The 13,168-nt window shown below is 39.9% G+C and overlaps 1 protein-coding gene across 3 annotated transcripts in view; it reads left to right on the forward strand.

The window, feature by feature from the left end:
• The first annotated feature begins 3,339 nt into the window (after positions 1-3,339).
• The window catches only part of rasa2 (RAS p21 protein activator 2), a 46,961-nt gene continuing 37,132 nt past the window's right edge, over positions 3,340-13,168 (forward strand). For 2 of the 3 annotated variants that reach the window (XM_058388391.1, XM_058388389.1), the window contains exon 1: positions 3,341-3,539. Coding sequence is in view for 2 of the 3 variants with exons in the window: in XM_058388389.1 (XP_058244372.1) it covers positions 3,482-3,539 (58 nt within the window). In the remaining variant the exon portion in view is untranslated. Of the gene's footprint in view, positions 3,540-13,168 lie in introns of all 3 variants that reach the window. The other variant, XM_058388390.1, reaches the window with a different exon arrangement.

Consider the following 13,168-nt stretch of genomic DNA (forward strand, 5'->3'; position numbering starts at 1 on the left):
TCAAACTGCAAGCACTGGAGGTGCAATACAAATGTGTTAACCACTAAGCCACTGTGTTGCAGAAATCTAGTAGATATTTAATATGAAATAACTTCAGATGTTGCTGCACTTTTATGAAAATTGCTGTAATTAATTCATTCATTCATTTCTGTATATGTAATTAATCTACTATTCCTTTAACTCTCCAATCTTTCATCACCATCCTATTTTGTGTTTTCAAGATATTGAGCTCTATTTTGGGTAATAATAATACGGCAGACATCAGGGCGACGGGGCAGACAACGACAACCATGTTTAGTAAACAAATGTATACAATAATAGCCCCTATGATGCAAATACATCACACTTTTTGAGAGATAATTATAACGTGAAAAGGTTTTAAGTAAATATGTTTCTACATCAATGAATTAAAAAAATCAAGCTATTATTTTATAAGGATTTCAACAGACACAAACACATGGTTTGTTGTATAGAAATAAGAGCATGTAATTTATATATATAATCAATCCAGACACATGAGTAACACTTACTGAGTAACACTTGACATCTCTGGCCATAACTCGTCATGATGAGGAGGTTTAGGCATTTCTCAAAATAAAACTGTATAAAAAATGTATAAATCTTGGAGAAACTTTGAACTCATGTTCATCAGATAATTCCTGAACAATGTTTCCAGTGTTGCAGGGGGCATTATCCTGCTGAAAGAGGCTACTGCCATTACAAATTCCTGTTGTCATGAAGAGTGTACTTGGTCTGTAACAATGTTTAGGAAGATGATGCATGTAAAAATAACATCCATATAAATGCCAGGACCCAAGGTTTTCCAGCAGAATATTGCCCAGAGCATTACACTGCCTCTGCCAACTTACCTTCTTCCTATACTGCATCCCGGTGCCATCTCTTCCCCAGGTAAGTGACGCACACACACACACAGCAATCCACGTGACGTAAAAGAAAACGTGATTCATCCGTCCAGACCACCTTCTTGTGGTCCAGCTCTAATGCCAAGGTGCACATTGTAGATGCTTTGAGCAGTGGACAGGGGTCAGTGTAGGCACTCTGACTGGTCTGTGGCTACACAGCCTCATTCACAGTAAGCTGTGAAGCACTGTGTGTTCTGACACATTTCTATCATAGTCAGCATTAACTTTTTCAGCAATTTGTGCTACAGTAGCTCGTTTGTGGAATTAGACCAGAAGGGCTAGCCTTCACTCTGCACATAAATGAACAAGCCTTGGGCACTGGTTCACTGGTTGTCCTTTCCATGGGCGTTTTTTTTTGGTAGGTACCAACCACTGCATACTGGGAACACCTCACAAGACCAGCTGTTGGAGAGATGCTCTGACCCAGTCATTTAGACTGTTCACCCCTCGATGTCCCATCCCTTGACAGATGCCGCTGTAATCAGACGATCAGTGTTATTAATTTCACCTGTCAGTGGTGATAATGTTATGCCTGATCAATGTATGCCATTATATTATACACATTCCTTTCTTTCATAAACCTTACCAACCTCACATTAACGCATGAAACCACACTGTATTTCAAAACTCCCACACACTAGCTAGCTCTATCCTATTACGCAACACCTAGCAGTCAAGCAGCGAGGGTGAAGACCAACACGAGAAAAGTGAGGCCAGCCACATCATCATGTCGTGCTGCTGCTCACACTGCATCACAGGGCAGTGTAACACACCCCTAGTAAGTGCTACCTTCTTCATAAATGAGCTCACAGAAAACAACAAATGGCTGGTGTACTTGTGATTGACAGGGAGATAGAGAGCATGCCTTCCCTAAAACCCTGAAACATGAAATCATGAACAACTGTGCTCCCTTGGCTTTTTGTCTTCATTAGACAAATGCATACACAGACAATTAGCCACATTCACACACACACACACACATAAGGAAATATATACTTCTGAAAAGTTCTGAAACTTATATATATATATATATATATATATATATATATATATATATATATATATATATATATATATATATATATATATATATATACACATACACACACACATATGTATATGCATATGTATATGTATGTACATACATATACACAGACACACTATATTGCCAAACGTTTTGGGACACCCCTCCAAATCATTATATTCAGGTGTTGTTTTTCAGGTATTGTGGTTCCAGTGAAAGGAACTCTTAATGCTTCAGCATACCAAGACATTATAGACAATTTCATGCTCCCAACTTTGTGGGAACAGTTTGGGGATGGCCCCTTCCTGTTCCAACATGACTGCACACCAGTGTACAAAGCAAGGTCCAAATGAATTAGAGCGGAGACTGTGACGTTTGCACGTCTGCCTTTATGAATCTAAAATGGAGTTGGCCTGCCCTTTGCAGTTACAACAGCTTCAACTCTTCTGGAAAGGCTTTTCACAAAGTTTAGGAGTGTGTTTCTAGGATGTTTTGACCATTCCTCTAGAAGCACATTTGTGAGGTCAGGCACTGATGTTGGACGAGAAGGCCTGGCTCACAGTCTCCACTCTAATTCGTCCCAAAGGTGTTCAGGTTGAGGTCAGGACCTGTGCAGGCCAGTCAAGTTCCTCCACACCAAACTCACTCATCCATGTCTTTATGGACGTTGCTTTGTGCACTGGTGTGCAGTCATGCTGGAACAGGAAGGGGTCATCCCCAAACTGTTCCCACAAAGTTGGGAGCATGAAATTGTCCAAAATGTCTTGGTATGAGTTCCTTTCACTGGAACTCAGGACATTGCCCTTAACCCCTGAATTTAATGATTTGGAGGGGTGTCCCAAAACTTTTGGCAATTTAGTGTGTGTGTATATATATATATATATGGCCTTGTCTTGCCTTAAGTAAAAGAGTTTCTCTCTTTTCTGTTACTTTTATGCAATCTCCTGGCTTTATATATTAATAAATTTCACATCAAAAGCAATGAATGACACTCAGATTGTTTTCTTTCACTTACCCGCATGTAACATTACCGGATGTGGTCAGTTAACCAGCTGTGGGACAGTCGCTTAGCCGGTTATAGCTGGACTTATAGAACATAAACACGGTCTGGTGTAAATAAAGAAATTAGACCAAAAAAAAAGGTATATTCGTGTAAATTTATTTCAAACGACCAAAATGTCATAATTCCATGCTTTAAAACAAAAAAAAAGTTACAGAAATCTCCACTGGTAAACTAGCCCCGTCGTTCAATGTCTATGTGTGTGTGTGTGTGCGTGCGCGCGCGATGCCACGCATGCGCGGCACAGCCCCGGCGGCGTCGCAAACTGCGCCGCTTTGTACGCATGCGTACGCGCACGCGCAGCACGGCTCGGGTAGTGACAGCAGGCGCTCCCGAGAGTTGCGCTCAGTACTCAGTGAATGTAGCTACTGTACACACACACACACACACACACATACACACACACATATATACACACACACATATACACACACACTCTCACTCACTCACTCACTCATACACAAAGCTTTGACCATGGCGGAAGAAGACGACACGAAAATCCGGATTCTACAAAGTCTGCGAGGGAAAATCTGTAAGTGTGAAACCCTTTAGCTCCACTACTTTGTTGGATATTTGTTTTGGTAGAGAGGGTAGAAAGCATATGAAAAAAAAAAAATAAAGAAAAAAGTGTGTGATCGACACGAAGAGGGGCGCGGTACGACCAAAAAACACACAAACACACCGTGTGTTGAAATGAGCCAGGGTTTATTTATGTTTAGATTTGACACGAATATCAACCTGATTATGGATATGGGGGGAAAGTGTGAAAGTCGAGGTGCGCCAGCATCAGGAGGAGTTCAAGAGCCGCTTTAAGTCAAAGACTGAAACCTTGTAACACACATAAAAGTTAAAACCGACTTCACTTCCCCTTTTTTTTCAACTCTTTAAACACTATAGAAGCACTTTGCTGCCGAGCTGTGGAGCTAAATGATGTGGATTGGTCGTGAACAGTGGCAGTGAATCACTCTGTACCCGGAATGAGAAACACAGAGAAGAGAAATTCAGCAAAAACTTGCGAAATTCTGCGCACAGGAAGTCGCACTGCCTTTCAGCACTCATAAAAAAAAGAAACTTTTATATTTCATATAAATCTGATAACACAGGACGGGGTGGATTTTCAGACCTACAAGGCTTTCACTCACTACATGTCATATGTTCCTCTTCCTCCAGGTTAAATTCTCTAAATTGTCAGAATTAAGAGAAATCCAGCATGTTACACCAGACGAGCTAAGAGGGAACAAAATATCTCTGTAAATTATTATGATTTTTTTTTTTTTTAGAATCAGTAATATTAAGATGATCATTGATCGTTTCGGTTTGTTTTGCTTGATATCTAGATGATTATCACACCGTCACGCAATTATTCAGACCTTTCTTTACATTGTACGTTAGAAGACGTACGTCGCATCTCATAATAACATCATATTATGAGAGAGAGAGAGAGAGAGACATATAGGAGGGGCTTTGCGATTGATGGCAACCAGTAAAAGTTGATCTAAAGTCTAAATCAGTTTGTTTACGTCGATTATGAGTAACTGAGGGAGGCAGAACACTGTGATGATCCGTCAGTGTTTTAACACCTTACGAAGATCCTGGCTTTTCACTCCATCACATAAACCAAGTAGAAAACGAATATACCACTGTAGAAGCAGCCACAGAGACACCTTAGAAATAACACCAACGTTGTACAGACTTCCACTACTAATGACGTGAAACCTTTTTCTCGTCAGTCACGTAATCGTGTGCCACATCCTCAATAAGACTTTCTTTAACGCTGCATTTGTTTATTTATTTATTTGTTCATGCAAATGTTATTTCTAGTGAGACTTCCTAAAAAAAATGTCTGACGGCGAAAGGTTGATTACGCACTTTTTGATATGCATTTATCATATCGTACATCACATGAGTGTTATACATTATATATTTTTATTACAATATCATCTGACAAATTGAGGAAAAAAAAACAGACTGCGTTATTAAGAAACTGTTGTTCGGCCTGGCGTGCTTTTCAAACTTTCATGGTCTGCTGAACAGATTCCTGGGATTGCGTTCTCTGTAGCAATCTGTCTTCAAATCTGTCCGAGGTAAGGACAGAAGACAGCTGTCCATATGCTGCCTTCCCTTTTTCGAACGGGACAAGGCTTTATCCTCAAAACACAAAGAAATGCTGCCTAATTACCCAGCCCCCTGTGCTGAATGTCTGCGTTTTCACATGATAACAATATTGTGATAGATGATGATGATGATGATGATGACACTGATGATGTAGCATTCACATTTAATGCTTTGCTTCGAATTTATTTTTCATGTTTTTTTATCCATTCATTATGCGCTATGTCGGCTATGTTACATGCACACATTTCTAGCCTGTGCACATTTCTCTGCTATTTAGATTTTATCACTGTTTTTACCATGTAAGGAATCGATTACAAGGCGAACGAAGATTGCAAACTAATTTTAATCTATCTGCAAGCGTCTTCCTACGAGCCTGGACACGAAACGATGCGACTTTGATCAAACCATAGACACACATCATAAAACTCTCATTTAATCACTAGGCTTTGATGGGTTGAGTTGACTTGCTGTGTGGGTTACCCAGATTTATCCTGCCATATTTTCATGATCAGTAAGCTAATGGATTGTGGATAAAACAGTGCAGCTTGAGGTTAGTGATTAGACCTTTTTCAATAAATCTATTTAACATCACAATTTCAGTATTGGATTTTTGGCCACACGTTCAGCTTCCTGTCGCTTGACAAACTCCTCGCTGGACAAAACTGACATGGACAAAACTGACTTCTATACATCCTCTATCTCTCTCTCTATCTCTCTCTCTCACTCTCTTTTTCTCTCTCTCTCCCTCTCGTGTGTGTGTGTGTGTGTGTGTGTTTGCATTAAAAACATTTCTCCAAGCTGCTCTGACTGGATGAGGGCAGATCCTGCAAACACATGCAGTCGCTGAGTTTTGAGATGATTATCTCTATCCACATATCAGGGTTAAATAAAGTAGATTTTAATATTTTCATTTCGTCTATTTCTAATTAGCGTTAGAGGAGGCTGTTTGTGTGTGTTTGTCATGTGGCAGCATAAGGGTATAAGGGACCCTATTTTAGAGTATGTGTGTCCTGTTTGGAGAACACAGGCTCATAGTAACGTTCATGAGAAACCTGGCAGTTGGTGTTTGACTGGGGATCAGATCATGAGCATGATTCATAGGTTTTGCTTACCAGTATCAGATAGTGATCTTGGATAACGGTACCAAAAAAAAAAAAAACCTCTGATACCATGTGAAGTAAGCACACTGTACATTATTGCTGAACTGATCACATGAAATGTCCAGTGATCTGGACGTATCGGTGGCGAATCAGTTCAAAGCAGACTGCGAGTGATCTGGTCAAACAGCGCATGATTGTTAGACAGAACACTGAGTATGCATAAAACAGTCAGCATGGTCACTAAAATGCACACAAAAACATTCACAGTGATGGAGCAGAGAAACGTTCACACTTGAGGAGACTTTAGTGAAATGGAGGCACTTCCTTTCCACTGGCTTGTCGTCGTCTAAGCCTGCAGTCAAGCTCAGGTTGGCCATCCTTGTGCTCTTTCTCTGATAAAGATCATAACAGCTTCAACATATTAAATCCTTGTTTTCCCTGATTTCCCTGATTGATGGGCTCATTTTGGTAACACTATCAGCACCGATAAATACCAAAAACATGTACTCATTCTCTGAAAAAAAAGAGTTGCTAAATTTTTAAGTTGTTTTTAAGTATGCAGAAATAATTCGCTGTTTGTAATCGTAAATTGCACAACCCCACAATACTGATTCTATGCCTTGCACTTTCCATCTGTTTAATAATCAGAATAATGGTTTATTCTGGTTGGTTGGTGATGATGATGATGGTGATGATGATGATGTTGATGATTATGGTGGTGGCGATGATGATGGCGATGATGATGGTGGTAGTGATGATGGTGATGATGATGATGGTGGTAGTGATGATGGCGATGATGATTATGGTGGTGGTGGTGATGATGGCGATGATGACGATGATGGTGGTGGTGATAGTGGTGGTGAGGATGATGATGATGATGGTGGTGTTGATGATAATGATGATGATGGTAATGATGATGCTAATGATGATGGTGATGGTGGTGATGATGATAATGATGATGCTAATGATGATGATGGTGATGATGTTAGAGACTCTTTAATGTTTTAATAGTGTTGATGTACTGCCATGAGTGCAGCTAGTATACAGAAGGTACAGAGGGAGTGGTGTGTGCGTGCGTGTGTGTGTGTGTTGGTTGTTCTGTGAGTTTGTTGCTCATTACAGTTTTACTGATTCATGTGTAAACCCTCAGTCTTTGCCGCATCACTCTGCCTCATTACTGCTCTGATTAACTCCTTATGCTTTTTATTACATTAAAGTGAAATCAGTACTGACTTTTTCTATTACTGTATGCTGTGCAAGTCAGTACAGTTTATAATAATCATTTAAAATAATCACTTAAATCTATTTTATTTTATTATTCTTTTTAGCTGCTTTCTCAACATCTCGTTTTTCAGCATTTTCAGGAACAAATGTTATTACCAGCTAATATTCTGTTATGTATGTTATATAAGTTTCAGCTATAATCGAAACCAAAAAACCCTGACCTTTAACTCAGAAATATGCCACATACAAAAAGTAAATGCTTGATTTCCGTTTCCTGTTGTTTTTAGTGTTTGTGTGTGTGTGTGTGTGTGTGTGTGTGTGTGGGGCCTATAGTGAATAGAGTGTGTCATTTGGGAGACATCCACAGTGGAGTGTATAATGGAAGTGTTTGTATCGCCAGCTCTGTTGTTGAAGTGTGTGTGTGTGTGTGTACAGAGTGTTCATCACTGTGTGTCGCGTGTGTGACCATGTGAAAGGTTGATTCAGTCTTGAACTGAATGACAGTGGTGAATGGTTTGTTGTTCATTCACAAAATCACCTTACAGTTTCCTTATGAGTGGGAGAAGATTCTCTGCTCACACCCTAAACATTATCTAGTCTGTCTGGGTCTGATGCATCAATTAGTTGAACATTCAGTGTGACGTGGTTCAAGCTAAAAGGCTAAAAGGCTAAAAAAAAAAACACCGACAACGCCGACTCCTTAAAAAGCATTAGGGATAAAGCACACAGCTTCCGAGACGTAGTATTTAAAGTGTAAGGAGAAACGTAGTATCAATTTATCAGAGCAACTCTTAGCGAGAAGCAGGAGCTCATTCGTGATAAGCGTCATAGTGTGTGGTTGAAATACGCAAAAGTACGACAATCACACTAGTGCTGGATTCTATCTTTCATCATCATCATCATCATCATCATCATAGCTGCAAGCAGCGATTAAGGGTGCCCAGCATCTTCAGCCTCTCTTCAGGCTCGCAACAGAAGAAGGCGACCAGAAGCCATTGGGACATTCAGTGCTTGTTCCCAGGGAGATACACTAAATTTTGATGGCAGTGTGTCAAAGCTGTTGCTGAGATATTGCCTCACTTCCTTTTTTCAGTAGCCCTGCCAAGTTGCAAACGAACTCGAAGCTTGTCATCAGAATGATATGATAGAAATGTGAACTTTGTGTATCGTCACACCAGCGCTTCCACATACACAGGTTTCATAATGTTTACATCTTTAAAGAAAAGCAACCGTATTCACGTCCATGTTTCATGCCACAGATTCTACTTTTTTTTTTTTTATTCACACCCATACTAACAAATACAATGGAGGGTAACAGATTTCAAACACATTAAAAAAGATTTCTACCACCAAAACCTCTCTGACTAAACCCCCAGCGGTCTCAGTTTACAACATAATCACATATGTACACAAAACAACACAACAATATGCAGAAGTATGCTAATTATAGTAAACATAATAAAGACATTGTGATATGCAAAACCTTTGGGAGGAAGAGAAATATCCCAGGTTCTACTTTTATAGGTAAACAGCTTCCCGCTGTTTCATTTTAATATCCACGTGTCTGACTCAATGAACACCGAGTTATGTTATGGGAAGATAAAACTGGTTAGTGTGGTGTAATGAAGTATCATTTTATCCACTGCAATTAAACCTTCTTCCTGTGTGTCATGCTGGTGGAAATGTTTGTGTATGACAGATGCAAGGTTGTGTAATAATGACCAGAAATGCAGAAATATGAAACACCCAGTAGAAGCATCTAGTGAATATCGGCTCAGTATTTCAGGAGATGAAAGTTAAATGGAATTGAGATCGTGTGAATGCAATTTGTTTACAGAGATTAAGCGTGATCGCAGTGGTCATGACGTTTGTATGAAATTGGTAAATGAAGCCGTGTTTCAGTGCAGCATGCGAGAGTGTGAGTTGTGGTTGAGATGCACCACATGCTGCTGGAGGTCTGGTGTGCAGTGGGTTTAGTCTCCAAACCAGTTGTTGTAAGGGTTTTATTTTCAAAATGGCTTTAGAAATTATTTCTGTGGGGGGTTTTTTTAACCCATCAGCTCGTATCTGTCCTTTTTTTTTCAGTACACATCTATAACACAGGCATGAAAATAGTTTCAGACATGTCTCTTGTTCATTTTTCTTCACTGCCTTTATAAGAAGGCCATAATTTCCTCTCAAGGATCAAATACTGGCGCTTTACACAATTAACCGGGAATCTGAATGCCAGTACACATCCCTAATCGAAGCTTTGCTGTATAAATCGTGTTGCCTGATGTGTGATGTAAGCTGTAAACGTTATTTATGTATCTGTTTAAATATTAACACACTACATTGCCAAACATTTTGGGACACCCCTCCAAATCATTATATTCAGGTGTAGTTTTTCAGGGGTTGGGCTCGGCCCCTTAGTTCCAGTGAAAGGAACTCTTAATGCTTCAGCATACCAAGACATTTTGGACAGTTTCATGCTCCCAACTTTGTGGGAACAGTTTGGGGATGACCCCTTCCTGTTCCAACATGACTGCACACCAGTGCACAAAGCAAGGTCCATAAAGACATGGATGAGAGAGTTTGGTGTGGAGGAACTTGACTGACCTGCACAGAGTCCTGACCTCAACATAATAAAACACCTTTGGGATGAATTAGAGAGGAGACTGGGATCCAGATCAAACGTCTGCCTTTACATATAGTACAGTATAGAGTTCCTTTCACTGGAACTAAGTGGCCAAGTCCAACCCCTGAAAAATAACACCTGATTTCAGTGATTTGGAGGGGTGTCCCAAAACTTTTGGAAATGTAGTGTGCATAAAAGAAACCAAAATGTTTATATAAGGAAGATTTTTTTTTGTTTTTAGTTGTTTTTGTTGCTGTCTCAAATAGAGTTATGTTAGAAATATATTAGGTATTACAACAGCAATGTTAGTTCTATACAGTAAACAGGAATGCATTTGGTCTAGCGTAAAAATTCTTGCATGATTTTGGTTTAACGACGGCAGTTTATCTTGAGCCTTTAAAACCAAGCTAAACATCAGAGACTTCAATCAATTCCAGCATAACTAAAGCGGTTTATTTCATATTTAAAGTCCTTTGCATATTTTATTTACCCAGCGCTGTATAAGAATAGAGTGCAATGCTAATGTGATGATGTTTCAGATGTTTTAGCTGCTGCAGCTGTAATTAAGTAATTAAGCTTGAGGTTATAAGTTTACATTTTGTGTTTTATTCAGTACTGTCCTGAATAAGCTACTTCACAACAGATGTTTACATCTTGTCCACACAAACACTGTAAAAAAAAAAAAAAAAAAAAAACCCTGAAGTTACTCAAATGAACCAGTTTAAATGTTTACACACGCTTGGTTCTGAATACGGTGTGTTGTTAGCCTCGATGGTGAGTGACTGGTTTGATGTTTAGTGATAGAAGAAGACGACCAGAAGCCATTGGGATTTTGAGTTTAGTGAGGTTCTTGTTCATCTTGTTGGTCCTGAGCAGTTAAACTGCCCACTGATACTCAGAAAAATCCTCCAGGCGACTTAAGAAGGCAAGAAGGTGATTCTTAAGAACGCAGCATGAGCCAGGAGGGTGTAAACTTAACAAGTGAACGTGAAGACAATTGATGGAAACTCTGGGAAAGATGTAGCTTCTGAAAACCAAGACAACATGATGATTAAGTTAACAAACTAGAAAATAGTTTAAATCAATCATCTTTTCACCCCCACCCACTTATTTTTGCACAGCATATGTAAACTTATGACCTCAACTCTAAATGCGTGTTTAAGATGAGCATGACAGCTCAGTCATACCATTACCGACGACGTATTTTAAAAATGCTTAAAGGCCGTGTTTACCTTCGAGGAGACATGCGACTATGATGTGGCATGCGCTGATGCAAGAGGGAATCGCAGGGCATGTAGGAGTCATTCATGCAGGTTTATTTCCGGCTGCTACAGCTGTGCCTTCAGCCGTCAACGCTTCAAGTCCCTGCTGGGACCGAGAGCAACGTGTGTGTTTTGACAGCGTTGTTTCCTGAAGGCACAAATGAACTCCGCATACCTTTTTCAGGTGGTGTATTACCTGTGCACCGTATTGGTTGCTGCATTGACTTGTAGTCTTCCGTTGCTGCAGGCTTGTCCCTTTAGATTTAACACCAAAATCCCCTGTCTGTCTTTACCTCATGTCAGTGAAGTACACGGTGTCACTAAAGTCTACATACATACTGGATATAAACACCCTAGCACTCTCTATATACATATATATATTGCTTTTTTAGTTAGTCTTTGACTATCTGATCATTTTCATGGCAGGATCAGGGAGGTTGTGATGGACATGCAGTTACACGCATAACACCAGATGTGTGAACACGAGCTCATCCTGAGTGGGAGAGATGACTCCATGTGTGTTTACAAAGAAATAGCAATCATGTAGAGGAAGTTTAACTTATGTTTTGAAAGAAAAAGAAAAAAAATCCCCTGTGTATGAAGACCTCTGGGACACCTTGTATTCTGATGAAACTCAACCCATTCATGGACCCAGATATGACTAACCTCACATCCATGTTTCGGTTTTCCATCCCCTGAGGCTTTTTTTCTTTCTTTTCTCGGTTTACAAACGTCAGTTGCTTTACTTTTAACCTCGTTCCTTTCAGTTTGAGAATATTGTCCGTCTAATCACTAATAGAAGTGAAGGCAGGTTAGTCGTGTTAGGGTGATGTGGTTAACAGTATGTGATTAGGTACTTCAGCATTATGTGTTCAGTGCACAACGTTAGTCTTGTGTTGCTGGAAACATGAACTTTGCTGAAGCGGTTAAACGCGCATGGTTCACTTAGCAAAATGGACATCACCGGATTAGCAGCGCTAGTGCTAATTGGCTTGTCGGCTCTCCCCGATCACATAACAGCCATCTACGCTTGAGAAACATGTTCGTGCTGTATCAGTGTAACACACTTGGAGGAAATCGCTGTCTGCGTTCTTCCGCATGCATATGAGCTCATAGGATCAGCTAGTGCCACTGTGATGGACAGGGGAGAGAGAGAGAGAGAGAGAGAGAGAGAGAGAGTAAATGCTACCCCTCCCACCCAGAAAGCATTGAGTTTTCATGCTCATAAAGTCACTAGAAGTCACCGGATACAGATTCATTAAATCTTCATGATCATTTGCATAACAAAATAATTGATTCAGGAAGCCTTGTGGAAGAGGCTGAGAATAGACCAGAATAGAGTTTTATCAGAACAGGAAGAAAGGAAGGAATACGGAAAAGACAGACCAGGCTGGTGTGATGCAGCACATTGCACTTTTTATCAGTTTATAGTTACGTTTAATATCTTGGAAGGTTTTCAAGAGAAACTAACATCTTTTTATTCTTTGTTGAGCACCACGTTTTTATTCATCTGTGTAGTCTTGGATCATGTGGAGGATCTGCGATGCAAGTCTCTGTGAATGAGCAGAAACACTAAAACATGTTACTCAGTACAACAGCAACATATCAGATAGAGTTCATTACTATAAACCTGTCGTTTCTGTTACAGCATGAACTAATGCCCAGGCCGTGCTGTTACACCACATTAATCCACACCATCTGACCAATCAGAGTTGAGAATTCATCGATGTTGTAGTCATGGCAACCCAAATAATCTAACTGAGGGGTTATAGTGTAGTAGATAAATGCTGTAGTTTGTATTGAGAATCACAGAGTAGAGTTTCAAATAGTGATCAGGGATAAG

The sequence above is a fragment of the Hemibagrus wyckioides genome, linkage group LG04 (genome assembly GCF_019097595.1).
Source record: "Hemibagrus wyckioides isolate EC202008001 linkage group LG04, SWU_Hwy_1.0, whole genome shotgun sequence".
Classification (NCBI taxonomy): Eukaryota; Metazoa; Chordata; class Actinopteri; order Siluriformes; family Bagridae; genus Hemibagrus; species Hemibagrus wyckioides.